Source organism: Rhipicephalus sanguineus, chromosome 4 (assembly GCF_013339695.2).
Source record: "Rhipicephalus sanguineus isolate Rsan-2018 chromosome 4, BIME_Rsan_1.4, whole genome shotgun sequence".
Classification (NCBI taxonomy): Eukaryota; Metazoa; Arthropoda; class Arachnida; order Ixodida; family Ixodidae; genus Rhipicephalus; species Rhipicephalus sanguineus.
Genome location: NC_051179.1, coordinates 59,821,182 through 59,843,569, shown reverse-complemented (window position 1 = coordinate 59,843,569; position 22,388 = coordinate 59,821,182). Strand labels below are relative to the sequence as shown.

The following is a 22,388-nucleotide window of genomic DNA, read 5'->3' as shown; positions in this document are numbered from 1 at the left end:
CATTTTTCTTTTTGCTTGATCTTTTATTTTTTTTGTGACGTCATACCGCGTCATAACGAGCATGTCGTCTGCTACAAACGAACGGATCGCGAGGCCGTTCGCACGCGTTTTCTCGAGCAAACAAACGGCTTCGCACGGCATGATGCGGTGGTTGCGGCTGCCGCAACAGTTGATTTTCAGAAAATGGCGCTTGCGACGTGTGCTTCTCTTGCGGTTGGAGGTGCGAGATGCGTTTGAAGCCATGAGCGAGTGCGGCGTCGCTTTCAGTTCTCGAAACGAACAGTGCGAACGAAATGAACGGGACTGCCACTGGGCTGTGGTCTTACGCGCAGGGACTTATTAGTTCAAAAGCGCTACCAGCTCTTGCCACGTGTCGTCCCGGTCCTCACTCGTGAACGACGGCCCCAGCGGGCGCGACGGCGTAGCTATCTGTGGGTGCTCTTTCATAAAGTCCAGCAGAAGCTCCCTTTGACGATCCGACACCCGGGAGCCAAACCAGACATTCTGGTGGGACGACATTTTGAAAAACTGCGCCAACCGCTACTTTTCTTTTTTTTTTTCGCGTGCGCGACTTAACATAGCAAGCACGTCAGAAAAACTAACACCAATAAATATCAGCACTGAAAGCTATTGCTGATTCAGAAACTGCTTGAGCTTGAAAAGAAAAACAATATCTTTTCGTATAACAACTGTATTTATTAGAAGGCGAGAAACACTTCGTATTGAAATATTCGGTCCCTTTGCCGAGGACAAACGATGCGCGTCTACTTCCGGAAAGCTCGCCGCTCACCGCTCACCGCTTGACGATTGGCTGTCCTCTTCCTCTCGGCGGAAGAGAGCTGCGGACCGCCCACTTTTGTGACGTAACACCGCCAGAACGAATGCGGAACGAACAGAGATCTCCGATCCCCCCCACTGTTTCGCCGCAAGGGCAAAGCAATGAATGCGATAGCAAGAAACTAATGCTATACGAAGTGAGACTCGCCAATGGATACTCTCAGTTTGAACAGCGCTCCTGTTACAAAGGCGGCCGAAGCAGCGAAGGAAACTAGCGTGCTTCAAGTGTCGAGCTGTGACACTTGATAGTTCGCGCTCATCTTCTGTTTGTTCGTTTAGCGGCGTCGTTTAGCGGCGCTCCGTAACATGAGCGCGGACATCACGGTGAAAGCGTGAAACATCCCTCTTGTCCTCACCACGAGAAAACCGCGCGAGCAGACAGCGGAAGGCCAAGGTTCTCCTTGCGCAAATATAAGAAGCGAGCTAGCTCGCCGACGACATTTAAATGCGCCCGTTGCGCTACTAGCGCCACTCGCTGCGGAGCAAGAGGTCCCTGGTTCGATTCCGCGCTTCGGAAGCATTTTTCTGAATTATTTTTCTTTGGGGCTTTTATATATATATACATACTTATACATATACGGTGCATGACGGCGACGGGGACGGACATTTTCCAGCAATAAAATAAAAAGTCACAGCTTCGCCGCAAGGCCGAAGCAATGAATGCGATAGCAAGAAACTAATGCTATATGAAGTGAGGCTCGCCAATGGATACTCTCAGTTCGGACAGCGCTCCTGTTGCAAAGGCGGCCGAAGCAGCGAAGGAAACTAGCGTGCTTCAAGTATCGAGCTGTGACACTTGATAGTTCGCGCTCATCTTCTGTTTCTTAGTTTAGCGGCGTCCCTTGAGCTCGAGTGGCTTTCGTACGCTCCGTAACATGAGCGCGGACATCACGGTGAAAGCGTGAAACATCCCTCTTCCCCCCAGCTCAAGAAAACCGCGCGAGCAGACAGCGGAAGGGCAAGGTTCTCCCTGCGCCAGTATAAGAAGAAGCGAGCGAGCTCGCCGACGACTTTTAAATGCGCCTGTCGCGCTCCTAACGCCATCTCGCTGGTAATGAAGAAACGCTTATATGCGCAGCCGTCTCTGAGTCCGTCCAGCGGTAAAGGGTGTGTATATAACGCTCGCCGTTACCTACGTGGAGGATCTGCGTTTCGTGGCGTAGTGGATAGCGCCACTCACTGCGGAGGAAGACGTCCCTGGTTCGATTCCGCGCTTCGGAAGCATTTTTCTGAATTATTTTTCTTTGGGGCTTTTATATATATATATATATATATATATATATATATATATATATATATATATATATATATACATACTGTAAGGAAGACAGCGGCGTTCGGGCACGGGCGCGAGATCGGCTGGCGGAAAAGAGGAGAACGACGAAGAACAGAATAGAACGAACCGCGGCCGCGCTACCTGTCCTGCCTGTCCTGGTGTTGACGGTTTCCAGGGTTGCGGTCAAGTAGCCGGCGGTTATTTTTATCTGATTTCCCTCTCCTTTCACATTTGTCTTGAGTGCACGCCTCATTTAAGTGTAACTTCCCGTTTTCTTTGATGTCTGTCTCTTCTCCGGGCCAGAGGGCTTCCCTCTGGTCTGCATCTATTTCCCCTCAGGATCTGCCCTTGGAATTGTTTCTCCGCGATGGAAACCGCAGCGTTCCTGTTGCTTTGGTACCAACCAATGGTGGATTCATCCGTATGAAGAACCCCAAGGCCATTCAGACAGAACTTCGTGAGATCACTCCTCATTCCCTACTGATAACCGAAGTTCGTCAGTTTGGACGCGGGGGGATCCTATGCTGTTCACCAGACCAGGCTTGTATTCAAGACCTACTGAAGTGCACTACTTTTGCCTCACATCCGGTGAGCTGTTTTATCCCACCTCATCTAGCATGTTGCAAAGGTTTAGTCCGCGGAGTAGACACAAGCCTAAGTCCAGCAGAAGTCTTGGACATTTTTTCCCCTGCAGGAGTAATTTCTGTGTACCGGTGTACCAGACACGTAGACAATACGAAAGTCCCTACTGAAACAGTGATCGCCACATTTGCTGGGACAAATCGCCCTTCGGAGATCAAGGCATGGCCGCTTATCTACAGGGTCGAAGCTCTAGCTCCTCGTCCTTTACAGTGCTCCAAATGCTGGCGTTATGGACACAGTGTCAACGGTTGTCGTTCTGATACTCGATGCCGCATCTGTGGGGCCGAACATAGTGCTGATGAGTGCCAGTCAGGCAATGAGTCATGTTGCTTATGTAAAGCAAATCACTCTGCTGACGATCCTAGCTGTCCTGCGAGATCGAAAGAACTTCAGGTGCTAGAAATTATTGAAAGGAGACGATGCTCTCGTCGAAAAGCGCTAGCAGAAGTTCAAAGCAGGACACAGGGATATGCCGGTGTAGCAGCCCGTCAGCCTCTCGGCATGGACGCCACATTCTTCCACTCCATTTCAGCTGTGGTAGAGAAGGCGGTAGAAAAGGTTCTTGAAAAATTTCTACTAAATCTGTCCGACTCATTGACTCAGGTTATATCTTCCCAGTTGGCTGGTGTTTCTGAGGCGATCACAAAGCGCTTACAAACTCCTATCGCTCCAATCAATAAGCCTGCTGAACATCAGATTGTTGCCCCCACCAATTATGGAGCAGGGCCGTCGTCCTCTCAGAAGACTGATCAAGATTACATCTCTGATTCAGATTCAATGGGCAACTGGGACGTTGATATGGATGCCCGTAATCTCAAACGCACCAGATCGCCTACTAACAAGATCAATAATTCTTCGAATCCAAAAACAAAGAAGTGTGTGAAGGAATCCGTGACTAGGACTGACCTGTTGAAAGAAAGTATTTTAGAGCAGGCCGTTTCCGCTGCTCGTCTATCATCATAGGGTGTCTTAGGGTGCTTCAGTGGAACTGCCGTTCAATTCTCTCTGCAGTTACAGATTTATTATACCTTACTTCTCAGCAATCTCCCGACGTTGTACTTTTACAAGAAACTTGGTTGTCGGCTGATCAAAACTTTTATTTAAAAAATTATCAATGCTTTCGATTGGATAGAAACTCACGTGGTGGAGGTCTAACTGTTTTCATTTCTTCAAAATTTTGCCATAGAGCGAAGATAACTTATAAAGCAATGTCGTCTGACTATGAAGTTTTGGTAGTGGAATTAAACCTTCCTGGCTGCGCTCCACTATCCATAGTTAATAACTATTTTCCGACTGGGATACAGGATGAAAGCGCTCTTGATGTCACTCTGAGCTTCTGCAAAAAGAACATTCTGTTTGCGGGAGACTTCAACTCCCATCATGTGTCGTGGGGTTTCCGCACAGACACATCGGGAAAACGGTTATTTGACTGGACTAACTCAAACCACATTATGTGTCTAAATTCCAAAGTTGCCACTTTTGTTCGATGTACCTCGAGATCCGTCCTAGATTTAACATTCGCTAGCTCAAACGTTTTAATCTCGTCTTGGACTGTGCTTGATGCTGCTACAAGTAGTGATCACCGTCCACTTGTATTTGAAGTCAAGATCCCAGTATTATCGGTAGACTACCAGGCGCAAAATTTTGTAAACTACTCCAAATTTAAAAAGAATTTACAGTCAACTTTGTCATCATTGTCCAGTATGGAGAGAAATGTTAAAGCTATGAGTCTTTGCTCAGTTTTAAAACGTACCATAACAAAATCACAGTTCACTATATCGTCAGCAAAAGGAAATTCCGTGTGTGCATGGTGGAATTCGGATTGTGCAAGAGATTATAGACGCCGAAAAGCGGCCTGGAAGAAACTTCTTATAAACCAAAGTCCTACTAATTGGCGAAATTATTTGTACGCTAAAGCTATGTTCAAAAGAACAGTATCATTAGCGAAAGATGAATATGACGAAAAACGATATAATTTTCTATCCAAGAGTGGTAATAAAAAAGCTCTGTTTAGATTTCTTCGTAGTCGTAAGGCTATTGCAGCGCCCGTAAACATTGACTCGGTTATTCTTTCACCTAAGGAATTGGCAGATTTATTAACCGAAATTGCATCGGGCCTTGAAAAGCGATTTACATCACAGTTACAACTAAAGTTTGTAAAGCATTCCTGTGTGAACGATTTTATCGAAGTAAATATGGAAGAACTTGCGCGTGTCATTCGCCTTCTCCCTAATTCAGCTCCAGGCCCAGATGGAGTTACGTCAGAAATGTTAAAGATATTATTTGATATCTCTCCAGACGATCTTCTTAACGTCGTCAACCACTCCCTTAGAAATGGCTGGATTCCTCCTGACTGGAGGCTTGCAAAAATTGTTCCCCTTCTTAAAAAACAGGGAGCGGGAATGCAGATAGACAACATTAGGCCAATCGCTCTAACGTCCCATGTCGTTAAATTAATAGAAAGAATTTTATACATAAGAATTATGAAGTTTATCACAGATAATGCAATACTGAGCTCATGCCAGATTGGATTTCGACCCGGTTGCTCGATATGGTGTGCACATGTCGATTTAGAGGCTCGTATAAAACTTGCCCGGCACAGAAGACAATTATCGGCTTTAGTAACCCTAGATTTAGCCAAGGCATATGATAGCGTTGATCATATCATTCTCCTTAATGCCCTCAACGAATTAAATTTTCCGCAATATATTACAAATTGGCTGTACGAATTTTTAAAAGATAGAAAATTTTATTTCTCCCAACGAGGCGTTTCTACGTCTAAGTATAGTCAAACGAGAGGTGTTCCCCAGGGCTCTGTTCTTTCACCTGTTTTATTTAATATCTTGTTAAGTTCGATTCCACTGTGTGATAAGGTACAAGTGTATGTATACGCAGATGACATTGCGTTTTTCGCATCTGATTATGACATACATTTACTCCATTCAACGTTGCAATCATATTTAGCAACATTAGACTCCTGGTTTGAAGATATTCGAATGCAACTAAATGTTACCAAAAGTGCCATAATTGTTTTTCCTTTACATATGCCTGTTAATATTTCTCTTCACTATCGGCAAGAAAGAATTCCCCAAGTGGACTGTATTAAATATCTGGGAGTAATATATGATGAAAAACTGAGCTGGCGTAGCCACATTGAACATGTTAAAGCTAAGGCTACACGCGCTGTCGGAATGATAACTAAACTTGGTCGGCTCCGTTCCGGGCTACGCAGAGATACTCTGATCATGATTTACCGTATGTACGTTCGCCCGATTCTTGAATTTGGTTGCGTGCTTTTTTCTGGTGGGCCAGCATACAAGATTAATCCTTTGGTTCTCTTAGAGCGCCAAGCTCTTCGGAGTTGTCTTGGTGTTCCTAAATTTACAGCTAATAGCGTGTTGTATCAAGAAGCTCGGGTACCCACTCTTGCTTGCAGATTCCGTATTTTGACAGTTAAAACATATTTAAAATTATATGAAGCTACTCCAAGACGGTTGCAATTCGTATTTTTGGCTGAATCGAATGCTTTTTTCAATGAGCACTGGTCCCGTCTTCATAAACCTCAGATTTTGTTTGTTCAAACACTGCTGGAACCTCTAAATGTTAATATCTCCGAAATCATTCCATTAGATAAATCAATATCCAATGTAAAAATAGAATTCGACGACATATTCCCAGCGAATGCGAAACTCTTGCCCTCTAAATACTTAATTGGCGTATTCGAAGATCACCTCTTACAATTAGGAATTAATAATGTAATTGCAACAGATGCATCCATGAATGATAAGAGAGCAGGTGTGGGTATCTTCTCCCAGTCATTATCCTGGTCATATTCTTTACGCCTTCCAGATTATACTCCTATATTTGAAGCGGAGTTAATGGCAGTTATTTTAACCCTTCAAAAACTTCCCGCAAATCATTCGACAGCTGTTATAGTGACCGATTCATTATCTGTGTGTTCGTCCCTCACTACAACTTCGGAGTCAGTTATTCTAAACACATTCAGGTCATTAATCCCCATAAACATTCGCCTAGTGAGGCTCATATGGGTTCCAGGTCATCGTGGAATATTTGTAAACGAGATGGCTGACTCACTGGCGAGAGTATCCCTTGAAGGCCCAGTTTTGTCAGTTATGCCTCCTACAGCTTATGTCACAGCGGCGAGGTTCAGAAAATTTTCTCTTATTGAAGATTCAGAAAAGATTAAAATACCGAATTCAGAATATTCACACTTGCAATTTCCGTGGGATAATAAATGGTGTCCCACGCGTAAATTGGAAGTATCCATCACTAAATTAAGATGTCGTATTCCACCGCTTAATTTCTACTTAAACAGGTCTGGTCTGCTCCCATCCCCTTTGTGTCCCAACTGTAACGAACCCGAAAATATCGACCATTATCTACTAAGATGCCACCGTTTTAAAAACCAAAGGAAAAAATGCTTTGAAATTTTATTTAAAAAATTAGGAATACCACTAAGTACTCTAAATATCCTCTCCTTTGGGGCTGCTTCATTGGAATTCAGTAAAAGGAACGTCTGCGGGGCCCTCTGCGAATTCCTGATTGACACGATGAGATTACCTTGCTAATCCTTTGTTTATCAATTTATTGTTTCCCATCCCCTTTCCCCGAAAACAAAATCTTATTTATTTCGTTATTTCCTTTTCTTGTGTCACGAAAATCACCTTATTCTACTTGAAAAATGCCACCTTTCCCTTTCCCTGAATTTCTTTGTTAACCCAATGTTCCAATTCACTGTAACCGCCGGCTTCTTGGCCAATCCCCCGGTGTGGGTGTGAGCCAAATGCAAGGAACAAGCAAGCAAGCAAACAGCCGGCCTAGCGAACAGGCGTTGTGTCTATTTCTCTCGTCATTACAATGGCGCAGTCGTCGAAAACGAAGTCTTAAGCCAGACATCACTTGTGCTCGTGCGTCATGGAACCTGCCTACCTGCCGCCGCAACAAGCGCCGTTCCGGGACGGCGTCCATGCCTTCCCGTTACCTGTCAACCTGCCGGCGCTGAAAGCACCGTCTGGGGACGGCGTCCAGGCCTCCTCGGTGGCTTTACTTCAGTTTACAGACGCCTCGCTACCGGTTCACGACCTCTTGGCGCACGCGCTGTGTTCGGGGAAAGTAGTTCACGCTTCCAAAGGCGTGGATGGAGTACCAAAGACTCTACCAACATCTGAGCCGCCAAGAGACGCCGTTCACGCTCCCTTGGCCGTGGATCTCTCCGGCGTGAGTACTGCGACAGCCGCATACTCTGCGGACGTGATTTCCTGCACATCAGGCGCCTCACCCGACAGAGTCGCGGAGGTCTTCCATGCCCTCACGCAGCTGTCGAAGCAGCTCGATGTCTTGGCATCGACCAACTCCGTATTCTCATCCACCGCTGTTTCGTCTCATCCATCGGCTGTTTCGGCAGTGCCGGAGTTCCGAGGCTTCCAGGATGACGCTGCCCTGTGGATTGAGGCCATCAATTCTTTCGGCTCTCGCCATGCCTGGCACGACAACCATAAATGGCTGGTGGCTATAGACCGCCTTCGTGGTGGTGCCGAGGCATGGAATAAATATGAAGGCGTCAAGCAGCACTCCTGGCTGCAATGGAGTGCGAGGCTCATCGCTGTTTTCGGACGGATTTCCCATGAAAACTGTGACGATCTGGCACCACCACCACATGCACTACGTCGCGCCACCCAATACCGAACACAGCCGCTTCCAACGGTACAGGTTCGCGTCGACGGAATCGGGGAGCTTACTGCTGTTGTCCAAACGGGAGCTCCACGTACTGCGCTGCATCGACGCCACGCCACAGTCGCCCTCCAGCCTTGGTCCGAGGCACCCCTGCGCGGCCTCGGCGGGAGCGCATCGCCAGTCGGTGCGCTGGATTTGAAGATACAAACCGAAGCCGGGAGCAAGTTCCTTGCCGCCGTTCCCGTCTTCGAGGACTTGCACGCTGACATGGTTTTGGGAGCTGACTACCTCTTGTCTGGTGAAGTTCAGCTCATTATAGATGGCGGCCGAGTAAAGCTCCGCTGTTTCACTCCGAACACTTTCTCGGCCCCAAATTCCGAAGTTAAAAGACCGCAGCCACAGATGTCCAGCAGCGAGAGCATCCTCATTGACCAGCCGCAGGCACATCTGCCGACTTCACGGCAGTCATTGGCCGAGTGTGTCGCGAGTGCTTCGCGCAAGAAATCTATGGCTGCCGAGGGCACATTTATCGAGGTTTTGCCTGTTTTGTCGGGATCTGCAAGCCGGAGCATGGCCTAGGTTATCGATGCGCCGCCGGAAGATGGAGCCACCATCGGCCCTTCCGGTCACCTGGCGTGCGATTCTGCAGACGACGACGGGCAGTTCATTCTGACCGCCAGCGTACAACATGAATGCCGTACGGGTCACAACAAGGCGGTCTGTGTCTACGGGGAACCTGACGCTCATCGGTCGGATGGCCGCGTGCGGAGTGGCCCACCAAGGATCTCGAGTTCCGCGACGTTACCAGAGACAATGAACACCCTTACGCAGGTGCCAGTACCTGTCGTGTATGACCCGCCTTTCGCGAAGGTACCGGAAGAGCCCATGGCACACATCACTGTGCTTCCAGAGCCACTGGAGCCGCTTCTGCTACTTCAAGGGCATTCGGTGACCGAATGCGCACCCGATGAACTCACGCTGAGCGACAAGGTTCTCGGGGACAAGCGCAAGAAACTTGCCCTGTCGCTCATGAGAGAGCCCGTTGACGTACCATCTTCTTTCCCGAAGAAGCGTCAACCTTGTTCGAGCGTGCTGCGTCCGCCGCTTACTCCACTACACAGCCGAAGTCGGCTACCGGATGTATGGTTGGCAGCGGCCGACAAAAAGTCGCTTCGTGGCCGAGACCAGCCTCCGCGATGCAGCCAGTCTCGCCCTCCAGATACCCTTCTGGCAGATCCCAAAACCGAATCGCAGCGTGGCCGAGAACTGCGGCCACAACGAGGCAGCCAACGTCGACCGCCTGAGTATTCGGCATTTCTGCAAGACACGTCGTGGCGTGCAAAAGAACGCCCACCCAGGCACAGCCAGTACCGCCCGCCAGAGACGTTTTCACTTCAGCGTCTAGGGCCTGTGGGCCTGCGGCTACCAGCGCGGCACAGCCAATCTCGTCCACCCGAAAACATTTCTACAGCTCGCCGTGTAATGTCGCAGCGTGGCCGAGTGTAAGGAAGACAGCGGCGTTCGGGCACGGGCGCGAGATCGGCTGGCGGAAAAGAGGAGAACGACGAGGAACAGAATAGAACAGCCGGCCTAGCGAACAGGCGTTGTGTCTATTTCTCTCGTCATTACAATACTTATACATATACGGTGCATGACGGCGGCGACGGCGACGGCAAAATCCAGCCGAGACTGTCCATATAATTGCTATCGCAATAAAAGAACCTTCCGTGCATCAAGAAACGTAATAAAATGCTGCTTGTTCGTTTCTGTTTGATTCATGGAAAAGAGAACCTCTTTGGCGTTGCCGTGGGGAACGGCGCGCGTGGTACAAAGGTTCCGTTTTCGCCGAACTGCGCTTCGCCCGGCGCCCTGCTTCGCTCCCGCGGTCGCGTCTCAGTGGTAGTTTCGTGCCGCGTGTGTTTTGCGCGCTCATGAAAGTCGCTCTGAGAGAAAGTTCGACAAAATGCCGCATGCATGTGATGTTGCCGGATGCCCGAATGGTGCACGCCGCCAGTGCACGCCGCCGCGCAGTAACGGCGGGCAACGTTGAGCACGGCAACAATGACGTGAGAAAGACCGCTTTCAGGCGGGTGATTTGAAGTGCGCTAACGCGATGCGGACCACTAAAACGTGATTTTATTTCAAAATAAGCTCTTTCCTGGCACAAAAGTAGCACTACGAGGTTTCTGAACCGTTATTTCAACAATAAACGGCGACTTGATATTTGCCTTTAGTGTCCCTTTAATATAACACACACAAGGTAAACGAATGCGGAATGCGACTCACCACGGTGGTCCACGAGAACGAGCCGCAGAATCGCCCACACGGACCTCATCACTAGAGACGTCCGTCGACAAGCAGCGCGAAACCCCAAAGAAAGTGAGTGCTGTTCCACATGGGCCCCCGTAACCTCGCCGCCATCCCGCGCGCGGCGGGGACTACACTAAGTATGCCGACATAGGCCTGTCCCGCTGTGAAGCCGGCCCACAGGACGCACGTGCGCATGAGGCGAAATAAAATTACACGGGATGCTAGCACCCCCCCAAAGCAAAAGTATTTAATACACCCCTGTAATATGCTTCGACACGAAACAAAGCCACTACTATCAGCATAAAAATAGTCAATATATTTTCTACACGTTACTGATCAAGAGCCTGGGAAGCATTCGACGCCGCTCGTTTTTGTCGTCACCGACGAAATCAAACGTTTGGCGTCGTCGCTGTGAACCATGCGGCTAGCTGACTTTTTCGTAAGCTTAGTGTGCGTGCAGCCGACACATCCTCAAACAAAGTGGCCAGATGCAACTGAACTCAAAGCGTTGCTGAACAATAATAATAAAGTCTGAAGTGCGAGACACCTTCGAAGATATTCGGATCCCTTGTCGAGGGATGGATGGTCACCCTAAATATAATGTACAGAACATTGTGCAGTACATGCGGGACTCGGTGTTTACAGTGATAGACAGGGTTGGCAGGTTTGGCTACTTCGCGCAAATTTGGCGACTTTTTCAGGCTGGTGGCGGCAGAAAAAACGTCTCGGCTACTCGGATACTTTATTTATTTTATTTATTTATTTTCAATACTGCCAGTCTCACTTGGAGACCAAGGCAGGTGGGCATACAAATAACAACGTGAGCATGAACATATTACACATTCTACTTTCTCATCGCCTCGATTTGAACTAGAGTGTACTAGAACAAGGGAGTACTCTGAACGAGCTTCGAAAAGTGAAGCCCAAACAGGGTCAATCCGCTTGCGGCGCTGCGATCGGTAGTCTGCAATGTGTCGTCATTTAAGAGTTTCGCGCGTCTCCGCCGAAGTGGTGCAGGGGTAGAATGCCCGCTTCGCACTCAAGAGGCCCGGGTTCGAATCGCGGCTTCAGATGGTGGCTTTTTATTCTTAGTATCACGTTTTAAAGCTGTATTGGTTTTCCTTTGTTTCTCAATACTAGCTTCAGTTGCTACGTGTTTCAAAAAGTAGCGCAAAATGTGAAGCAAAATAGAAGAAATTTGACAGTGAGCGCAGTTATTTGCAGCGCCGCCGCCCGGGATTGAACAAAAACGTAAAGCATGGCCTCCGAGATTTTCGCTAATACGAGACTGGAAATGAGATTTTGCATTTTACGCTACTTTCTGTAGCAATGCGTAACAACTGAAGCTAGTTTTAAGAAACACAGGAAGACCAATACAGCTATAAAAGGTGACACTAAGAATAAAAACCCACCATCTACAGCTGCGACTCGAACCCGGGCCTTTTGTGTGGGAACCGGGCATTTTACCCCTGCACCATTTTGGCGGAGCCGCGCGCAACTCTTAAATGACGACACATTGCAGACTAGCGATCGCAGCGCCACAGGCGGATTGACCCTGTTTGGGTTTCACTTTCGGGTCATTGGTGCTGCGGCCGTTCCGAACACTTCCCTGTTCTAGTGCACTCTAATTTGAACTAAATTGTGAATATCGTATGATGTCGCAGCCGCTGCCGTTCGATATTGCGGTGTCAAACAAAGCGCCTAAGGCATGTTTCGTGCTCCCAAAGTTTAATTTGGCACTTGCATTGCGTAAAAGAACAGACTTTTGGATATGTGGCGGCGACTTGGAGAAAGCTGTCGCAGGCAGCCTCATTTCACAGGCCACCGATATTCCTGAACGTGACTTTAAACCGTAATTGCATGTGAACAAAAGCGCGCTCCACATCGAGGGCGCTCTGCACTGCCATTAAAAATAGGACATCGGACGAACTGCTTCTGTCGTTTCTCCATATTAAGTACAGACTGCGACTTAGGAATATAGACTGCGCGCACTTCGGCACCACGCCAAAAATAATTGCGAAAATGACTACAACTTTACTTAAAACCCCGCTACTGAGATTTTGTGTACACTCATCCCCTTCTCATTTTTATTGCCGCCACGTGGCTGTTGCTTCTAGTCCTTTTGGGAAAGGTCACGCAAAACGCGCTAAGAGCGTGATTTCTGCAAGAGCGTAAGAAACTTCGTCGTCCTCAACGAAATGTTCGCTAAAGTAAACAATTTATGCTTGCATTTCAGAAATTCTGATTTTAAGAGGTTCAGGCTGTACTTAAATTTTTGCCAAGAAGCTTGTCCAGTTATTTCATTCATTCATTTAAATAAAAACGTCACAGTAGTTTTCGCACACGCGTGGCTACTTTTGCAGCCTTTGGCTAAAGTTAGCTACTTTTTGGCTAATTTTTCAAATTTTTTTTTACTACTTTTGTCTTTTAGACCTGGCAACCCTGGTGAGATAGGCTTTTTGAACACTAAAACACGCGTAACTACGAGATGCCCAAATGGCATCCGAACCTACATATGGACTCCACATTCAGCAATCGGCATTTCACTTATGTGTCCGTCATTGCCGCATTTATTCGAGCAATTGTCCCGCCTTTTTCTTCCCCACCTTATCAAACTAAGTGAAAAATCAATTCACGACTTACTTTCTCATGATCTCGAAACTACGTTCCACAGCAAAGACTTCAATACCCTAACCAGGCATGCCCACTCAGAACTTGCGTATGCAGCGAGTTGTGAAGGCGATCGATTGATCGGTATGGAAGTTCAACATGTAACGCCACGCCTCGGATAACACGTGAAATAACGCTCATAACCAGAAGTGGCAGGTCAGTGCTACGATATGGTGCTGTACTAATGAGCACGACATTGCGGATTCGATCAGAGCTACGGCGACTGCATCCTGCCGGGGGCGATATGAAAGAAGGCTCGTTTACTGCATATCGGAGAGCGCCCGCGCTCGTGAACATACATCCGGTATCTAACTTTTTGTTTAGAGAATAGAACTTCCTTGCTGATGACACGCCTAGTCAGTTTTTAAATGAGGACGGAAAACGGGGCGCGTTTGTTAAGCACATTTTGATGTAAAAGACGCCTAGGCAACGACAAACATAAGATAAACACTCACAAGGCGCCACTTTAAACATTTTGAAAGACCGGTGCCCTTTAACGTAGAGCGCGGTCACAGTTCAAGTTCAGACTTCTATACGTTACAGAAAATAAGCGACCGATTCTAATTACAATTATTTCCTTTAAGATGTAATTGATTACAGTGTTCAATAACAGCCCCAGAATAGTAACTGAGCAACTAGAAAATTGTGATCGATTAGTTTTGCTTTACTTTCCTTGAAATATTTATTACCGTAACACAATAACACAAGTTAACTCAAACTGCAACGAACTACTGTCTCTTGCATGGTAGAGAGAAGGCTGGATGGAGGTTTGCATGAAGGCTTAGTGTGGCTTCTCTGATGAGGTGTTGCACGTTGTTAACTTCCGACAGGAGTTGTCTTTCAAAGCTGCCCCGCCACGATGGTCTAGTGGTTATGACGCTCGACTGCTGACCCGAAGGTCGCGGGATTGAATCCCGGCCGCGGCGGCTGCATTTTCGATGGAGGCGAAAATGCTTGAGGCCCGTGTACTTAGGCTTAGGTGCACGATAAAGAACCCCAGGTGGTCGAAATTTCCGGAGCCCTCCACTACGGGGTCTCTCAGAATCATATGGTGGTTTTCGGACGTTAAACCCCAGATATTATTATTATTATTATTATTATTATTATTATTATTATTATTATTATTATTATTATTATTATTATTATTATTATTATTATTATTATTATTATTAGGTCTTTCAAAGCTGTCATCGCTGATTCTTCGTTTCCTCGTTAAGAGGTCAGCTGCTACATTGACCACTATCTCATTGCATGCGCTGGAGGGAAGGGTGGTATTATAACGTAGGAACACCCCGCGCACCAGCTCGTAGTTGTGCAGTGCTTCGATACTAGTGTCCATGTACTCAGTGAAGCGTCGCCTTTCGCTGTTGCTGGCGCTCGGGTAACACGTTGCAGGTAAGGGTCGCATATTTTTCGGGACGAGAACTGCCGTAGAAGACTGGTTACTACTTGTTTGAAAAAAAACGTTGATGATTACCGGTAATCAATTACACGAAAATGTAATTGAATTACACTGAACGTTACACTTGCGATAAAGTAATCGATTATATTACAAAATTACAAGAAAATAGAACTGATTACAAGTAACGCGTTACGTAGAGCTCTGATTAAGGTGCAGTCGCATTCAAGTACTGAGCTGTGACAGCGTTCTGTGCATAAATAGCGTACATTTTCCAGATTAAAATTTCTTGGAAGCAAAATTTGATTACGTTTTGTTGAAATTTTGTTGTGTGTGTTGGTATCTCTTATACCTGTTGTCGTATGCTCGCCTTTCACCTCAAAGTAGCTTTTAAAGTATCTTATCAGCATCCGCACGGCCAGAGGAGTGGGCGTATCAAGTGTGCGAACTGCGATAGAGCTGTTGTGATAAGGCTTCGATAGAGCCACCCTGCTCCAAGATTGGAGGCACGTCAGAAGGAAACGAAGCGACTGTCTTATCTAAAATGACGTTGAGCGTTTCGAATAACCCAAAATTCCCTGATACTGCATGCTGTGTTTCCAATACGAAGGGCACCAAGTCTGTCGCCATTTGTTCTTGTAACAAGAAGACAGAGAAATTGCTGGCCTCTTTAATTTCCAAGGATTTTAAATACAGCGGGCGTCTTACAGCTGAATGATCGCCTTTACTAAGCTAATCATTACATTTTTGCGTTATATTTCGTTCTGTTCACCCATCATTGCTGGTTAAAACGCTCAACATTGTTTTCTGATATTGGCAGTCGGCGCCATGCATTCAAATAAATTAATTTCAATGAAATCTATCATTACCACACACGGCTACACACTAATAATTGAGAAAATATGTATCATGCCAAAGTCGTACTTACCAAAACAGAACCGTCGGTTACAGCGCGAAAAATGCAACGAGCGTGGACGTCACGGTATACATTTCTCTGGCACCTCTGAGCACAGAACGATTCCCCGCTGTAAAAGCAGCGGGGAAATTCCGGTGCCACGATTATGTTTTTTCACGCACTCCCACCAACCTTCACGCCCGCAGAAACGTTAAAAATGACCGGACTTCGTTTTAAGCTTCTGTCTCCCGCGGTTCACGAACGCACAAGCGTGTCGTCGGCAAAATATCAAGAAAAAAAGAAAGCACGTCAAAAGATGGCGCTAGTGTCGCGAAGGGCAACTGATAGAAAGTTGCGCCACAAAACACCTAAAACGATCCCTACATGCTTTATGCAAAAAATGACGTGGTATCTATGCTTCTAACATTCTTTGGATACATTCTGAGATTTTTTCTTCGACCACGCTGAGCACTCCTATCAGCGAAACCGAACACCGAACTACGTTGTACGACGGCTGAACGAGGAGTTAGTAGCTCCACTATACATGCATCTCGATGGAACTCGCCGCGGGGGATTTTTGTTTTTTTCGCTCTCGGCGGCGATCGCTGCAACTTAAGAGTTTCCGGGGCCTGGTCGTACAACGATCTTCATATAACTCCGGCGATACTGTTGCGCAGTACGCCCTTCGGAGGCTGTTCAAAAGGCAGCACGACTCCGGATGTGTTGAAAAAGCAACACAGTGACGCGATACATTGGCTGAGCTACGCTAGGTTTGTGGGAAGACGGGAGGCGTTTGTTTTCCCACATATTGTATTTATCGTTGCTCCAACGTGGACCACACATGCTGTCGCTCTTGCCGAAATCTTCTTCTCTCAAGCTCGGCTCGAACGTGCGGAGCAGCTGAGGCGCAACTTCGTCGTCTTCTCCCAGACGCTGACGGCTCGCCATAGGTTCATCGCAGTGCAGATAATCTTACTGTCCGAGTAGTCTAAAGATGTTAATAAATATCAAGTACGTGCGAACAAATCCAAAAGAATCTGCATAAACATAATGCAAAAGTAAAGATCTCGTTTCTGTCCCCTGATATTCGAATGTTAAGCGTCTCTTAACTCAAATTTAGTTCAATTGTGACATCCATTTCAGGCGTATTGTTTTTACTTCAGGAAGTTGCAAACAAACACTTAATATCACGGCATATTGCTTCACCGTATCTCACCGACTGAGCACTCGTACATCTGCAAGTACTGTGATCATCCCGGACACTCTATGCCATATGGTATGGGGATGCATACAAAACCCTAGTACCGCTGCACAAACCGGAGAGCAGTGGGAGGCCAAGCTATCGGAGCCAGACCTGAAGAATCAGCGAAGCCTGGTTCAACGGGCGCGAGAGATGGCGTAGGCCCGCGGCTACCTGGAATAAGGAGGCCGCCCACTTTGGGCGCACAGTGCGCTTGCTCAGAATAAAGTTTATTCTCTCTCTCTCTCTCTTGGGATCTTTAAAAAAAGGAAATGGCTTGCTCTGCGCAGATTACTAGGATAAACACTTGATGATTAGGAAACGTTGCTTGCAGGTTGCTGACGGGCTACTGGCTGAAGCAGCAATGGACCGTCGAAGTAGAGTATCAGTTGTCCCGGCTTGTACTTCAGCGGTACCTGTAGATTGAAAGAAGCGAAGAAACGTTTGCGCAATCAACACGCGGAATTTATTTTTACGCACTTCTGCCCACGACCAGGCAAAGAGAGAGAGAGAGAGAAATACATGAAAAGGAAACGAAGGGAGGTTAACCTGGAGCGAGTGACCGGTTTGCTACCCTGCACAGGGGTGGGGAAACAGGGGTAAGAAAGAGGACAGAGAGAGAGACATATATATAAAATGAAAACGAAAAAAAGACACTCACACGCACATGCGCGCACACACACACGCGCACACATGCACATACACACACGGCGTTCCAGTCAGAACCATTCTGAGAGACCGGTTGAACGCAGAAAGCGCAGTACCGCTTGCACAGCCTTTTTCTGTGACGTTGGGTCCGGTCAATGGCGCAGGATTCTTCCTTCCGACAGAGTGCGGTCGTCAAATTTGTCGAGCGCGTTGCGAAGTGACTGTCTCTGTGAACAGTACTGTGGGAAGTCGCACAGAACGTGTTGAATAGTTTCATCACTGCCTCAGTGGTCACATGGAATGGCCGACACGACCAGGCAAAAAAAGCTAAGAGTCTTAGGAACTCACAGACACGACCGCTTCATTTTCCATTGAAAACGTCCAAATCCAAACAGTTTCTCGCAAAACCTCAGCTGGCTAAATTCTTTAAACCGGTATTTAAGAAAAGAAAGAAATCATGCGATTGCCCTGCCTACTCAACCAACTAAGCTTTTCTTTGTTAGATTCTGCACACATTAAAAACAAGATGATACAATTTTGCGGTGGCCGCAAGGCAGTGACTACATAGCCAACTGCGAAGCAGTTGGCTAGTGACTGCCTATGCCGAATTTTAATGCTTTGAGCCAAGTTTTACCAGGCGGATGGACGTCTTTGTGTAAATTCAGCAGTTGTGCGCACAGCGTGGGCTTCGAACGCACATCGAGTACATTGGCGCCTGAAGGGTAGCTAGTGCTTTTACTCCACATTGCACCATATAGGTGACCTTTATCGAAACGTAATTTAAGCAGCGTTCCTTGGCGTATTTCTGTGGGGACCAGCAACGCTAGATTATTGCTCGCTAAGTCATTGGAGCACATACGTGATGTTTATTACAATAACCGGGATAGCAAACCCTGCAACCGCAATTGACTGTAGACAAGCACCACCACCACAACTCATGCAATGCAAGCATTGATGTAATACATTTATTTACAAGCGGCTTCATAAATGGGACCCAGAAATGAAGTTCCGCATGCCTCACAAGCTGAAGCGAAAGATGGCATGCATGATTCACCGCATTCGTCTTGGTGTGGCATTCACAAGACGCTATGCCCACTTGATCGGCTGCAGTGACACAGGTCCCGATTGTGGTCATTGTCAGTTACCAGAGACACGTGAACATATATTTTGCGCCTGTCCAGCGTACGCACGAGTGCGACAGAAACTGATCTAATCGATTGGGCAATATCATAGTAGGCCATTAACCGATGAAGGTTTGTTAGGTCCTTGGCCTGACGTCAGCAGCACAAGTGTGGTCATAGAAGCAGTCGTAGCTGTCTTACAAGTCACTAACCTGGATGCACGTCTTTAGATTTGCCCCAGCGTCACGATATTCTCATCTCCCTACCTTACCATCGTCATTCATCACTCTTTCGCTCCCCTGTCCCCCCTCCCCAATGTAGAGTAGCAGGCCAGAGCAAACTATAGCTCAGGCCGACCTCTCTGCCTTTCTGTAAATAAGTTCTCTCTCTCTCTCTCTCTACAATCTGTGCCGCATAACTTCTGCCTGAGGGTCGTTGCAGCAAGCCTGTCAGCGTATGTATGCCACATGAAAATCTCCAACTGTAATAAACGGTGTGTCTTTCTCTTGTTTAACTCACGCAAAGTGTCTTATAAAGTTCGCACTGTCAATTTTCACTGTTACTAGGTTCATATAGACTGTGAATCACGTGTGATGCATACCCCACGCCACAGGCCGTGGCATGTGGGTATGCGCCCCACGTGACTGGGGAAAAGGGTTTCATGACCTACACAGCAGGCATGTCACGTTATTCACGTCATGACGTATTAATCGTGTTCTTCATACGCCCATGTCCTCTTTTCCAAAATAGATAGATAGATAGATAGATAGATAGATAGATAGATAGATAGATAGATAGATAGATAGATAGATAGATAGATAGATAGATAGATAGATAGATAGATAGATAGATAGATAGATAGATAGATAGATAGATAGATAGATAGATAGATAGATAGATAGATAGATAGATAGATAGATAGATAGAAACGCTCAAAGATAGATACGTAGAAGAAACGCTCAAACGCTAATACGTGGGTATTACCAACACCAGAAGTGGTAAGCTGATATGCAGTGCTTATATTGTCCCTTATGATGGAGAACACACGCGCGTTTCACGAACCCGTGTGCATGTGTGCAAGAAGTTCTTGAGAGTTGTTGAACTATGTCATCATCTCCGTGGTCAGTGAGCACCAGCAGGTGGGCATGACTTGTTCATATTGAAACAGCGCAAAAGACGTAGGACACAGAAAGACTTGACAACACGAGCGCTGAGTGTTGTCAAGTCTTTCTGTGTCCTATGTATTTTGCGCTGTTTCAATGTGAACGCAAACCAACTAGCCCAACTCTCTCTTTTGCTGCATGACTTGTTAGATTCAGTCGTGATCGCGGTGACGAAGGGTCCATGTGTAGTGAAGTATGAGGTATAGTATATATGTTGAAAATAGTGGATGCCTCGGTCATTTCATCGACAAATTATCTGTCGATAAAGCCTGCGAAATGTCGCAACCTGAAGTCACCCTTCGCGTTGGTGAGGTATACGCCGTCGACGCTGGTAGGCCTGGATAGTGCTAAGTAGACCAACATCAGTGGATGGCGCTTTTCGTATTTGTAGACTATCTGGGCGTGTGTGGCATACCTAGCCTAGTCTACAAAGCGACTGTCAGTCAATCTGGCATCATTCTCGGTCAGCGTGAGGACATCGCCCAGCCTCGTAAGAAATGAAGACGACACTGCGTCGTTCTGGCGGACTAAGTGCACTATGCGGTGCGTTGATGTGAATATCATACAACACTTTCGTTAATAAATTCCAGAGAGCGGACGCTTTAGCTCGAGATTTGACGAACCGAGCGGAGCATCAGCCCCCCGCAATCGAGCCCCATTTAATGGCCCCAAAAGACATTCTCGCTTACCAGCGGAGCACACGGCAAAAATATAGTGCCCCCCATAAATCGCTTGAAGGGGAAGACGCTACGGATCTCCGCAAGGTGCAGACGGGGCTCTTTTCAAATTTATCGCGGCTCAGTAAAATACATCCCACGTTGTACCGTAACACTTGTCCGTGGTGCGGCGGTTTGCCAACTTTATACCATATCTCGTGGGAGTGTGACCGAAAGCCAGCGAATTTAAACTCATTTTTAGGCAGCAACATTGTAGGACGTTCGGAGCAGTGGGAGGCACAACTTGCCAGCTCGGACCCAGAGGTGCAATTAGCGCTTCTGAGTCAAGTTAGGCGAGCGGCGCAAGCCAGTGGGGCCCTGGACTTGGGGCCCCAACCAACAGGCTCCTGAGTACCCCCTTTTCTACCCATTCCCTCAAAATAAAGTATTGTTCCTCTTCTTCTTCTTCCTCCGGGTTCGAGTAATGCTTCGATATAGCTTGCTGAATCACAGGAATACAAATGTAATGCTTATTGGACTGCTATAAAAGCGGAGCCAACACTGGAACCACAGACGTTACTCTGATATGACTCCTGTATCGTATGAGTACATATATAGTGTTTCTTTCTTTCTTGCAAAATTAGATAACCAGCAACACAACGACAATTGACGTCGCACCGGCATTACGCCTGCGAAGGCTCTTTTTCCAAACCAGTTTATAGACCCGGCGTGGCTCTGTGGTAGAATGCCTGATTTCCACGCAGAATGCTTGAGTTCGATTCCTGCTGGGATCCTAATTTTCATTCTTTAAATTCGTCGGGTCAACGCTGCCGATGTCCGTTTTTCCTAACGCTCTCGCATTTAGGTTATCTATGTCTGTTCTCGCCGTTCCTGGGTAGATATAAACTGACAATCACCTGTGGCGCATACCCGTACACCGCGACCCGTGGTAAACGGGTATGTGCCGCACGTGTCTGGAGGAAAGGGTTTGACGACGTACGCGACAGGATTTTCTCGTTATTCATGTCATGACATTGAGAGTCATATTCGTCAAATGCTATTGCCCCCCCGTGTCAATTTTGGTCTACACCAAGTAAAGGAGGCGATCATGAGAGCACCCAGACGTAGGCGGCTAGATAGATAGATAGATAGATAGATAGATAGATAGATAGATAGATAGATAGATAGATAGATAGATAGATAGATAGATAGATAGAAACAGTGCAAGTGTCTTTGGTTCGCTAAGAAATGCTTCGCATTTAAAATGATGTGATCGTCTAAAACGCATCTCATCGACACCGTCAAGTGCACAAGTATGCATTAATAATGCCTCAAAAATGCGAATATGGTGAGCGAGGATGCCGTAACATTGCTGCTCGATGCGCGTTCGCATTAATCACCTGAAGGTGGGAGCATCGTAGACATTCTAGGAGCAACTCGATACAGAATTATTTTACGAAGAAAGTGGTGCCCTCAAGTCAACTGTCATAGCAAGGCGTGGGTTTTTTTCTTGAACTGTTGTACTTACCATTGTTCCTGGGCAAGTCTCGAACATGACATGCTGAAGGAGACAAACGAGAGTTGTCTTTGCTTGGATCAAGGCGAGACGCATGCCGACACAATTGCGCGGTCCAGCCCCGAAAGGCATGTAAGTGAATGGCCTCACGGCATCCTTGTTCTCCGGCATGAACCTGTTAGTAAATATCAAGAACAAGAATGCAGGAGCAGTGTCATTACGCCGCGAAAAAGTATACTTCGTTGAGCCAAATTAAACGTTTAAAAGTGGTACCACAAGTGAACAACCTTGCAAACAACTTAGGAAAAGGAAAAAAAAAAG

At 46.9% G+C, this 22,388-nt stretch overlaps 1 protein-coding gene across 1 annotated transcript in view; it reads right to left on the bottom strand.

The window, feature by feature from the left end:
- Positions 1-17,207: 17,207 nt before the first annotated feature.
- Positions 17,208-22,388, bottom strand: part of LOC119391234 (uncharacterized) — a 56,977-nt gene continuing 51,796 nt past the window's right edge. The window contains exons 27-28 of the mRNA XM_049415201.1: positions 22,080-22,242; positions 17,208-17,379 (exon numbers count right to left, since the gene is read on the bottom strand). Coding sequence (XP_049271158.1) covers positions 17,278-17,379; positions 22,080-22,242 — 265 coding nt within the window. The 3' untranslated portion in view covers positions 17,208-17,277. The remainder of the gene's footprint in view (positions 17,380-22,079; positions 22,243-22,388) is intronic.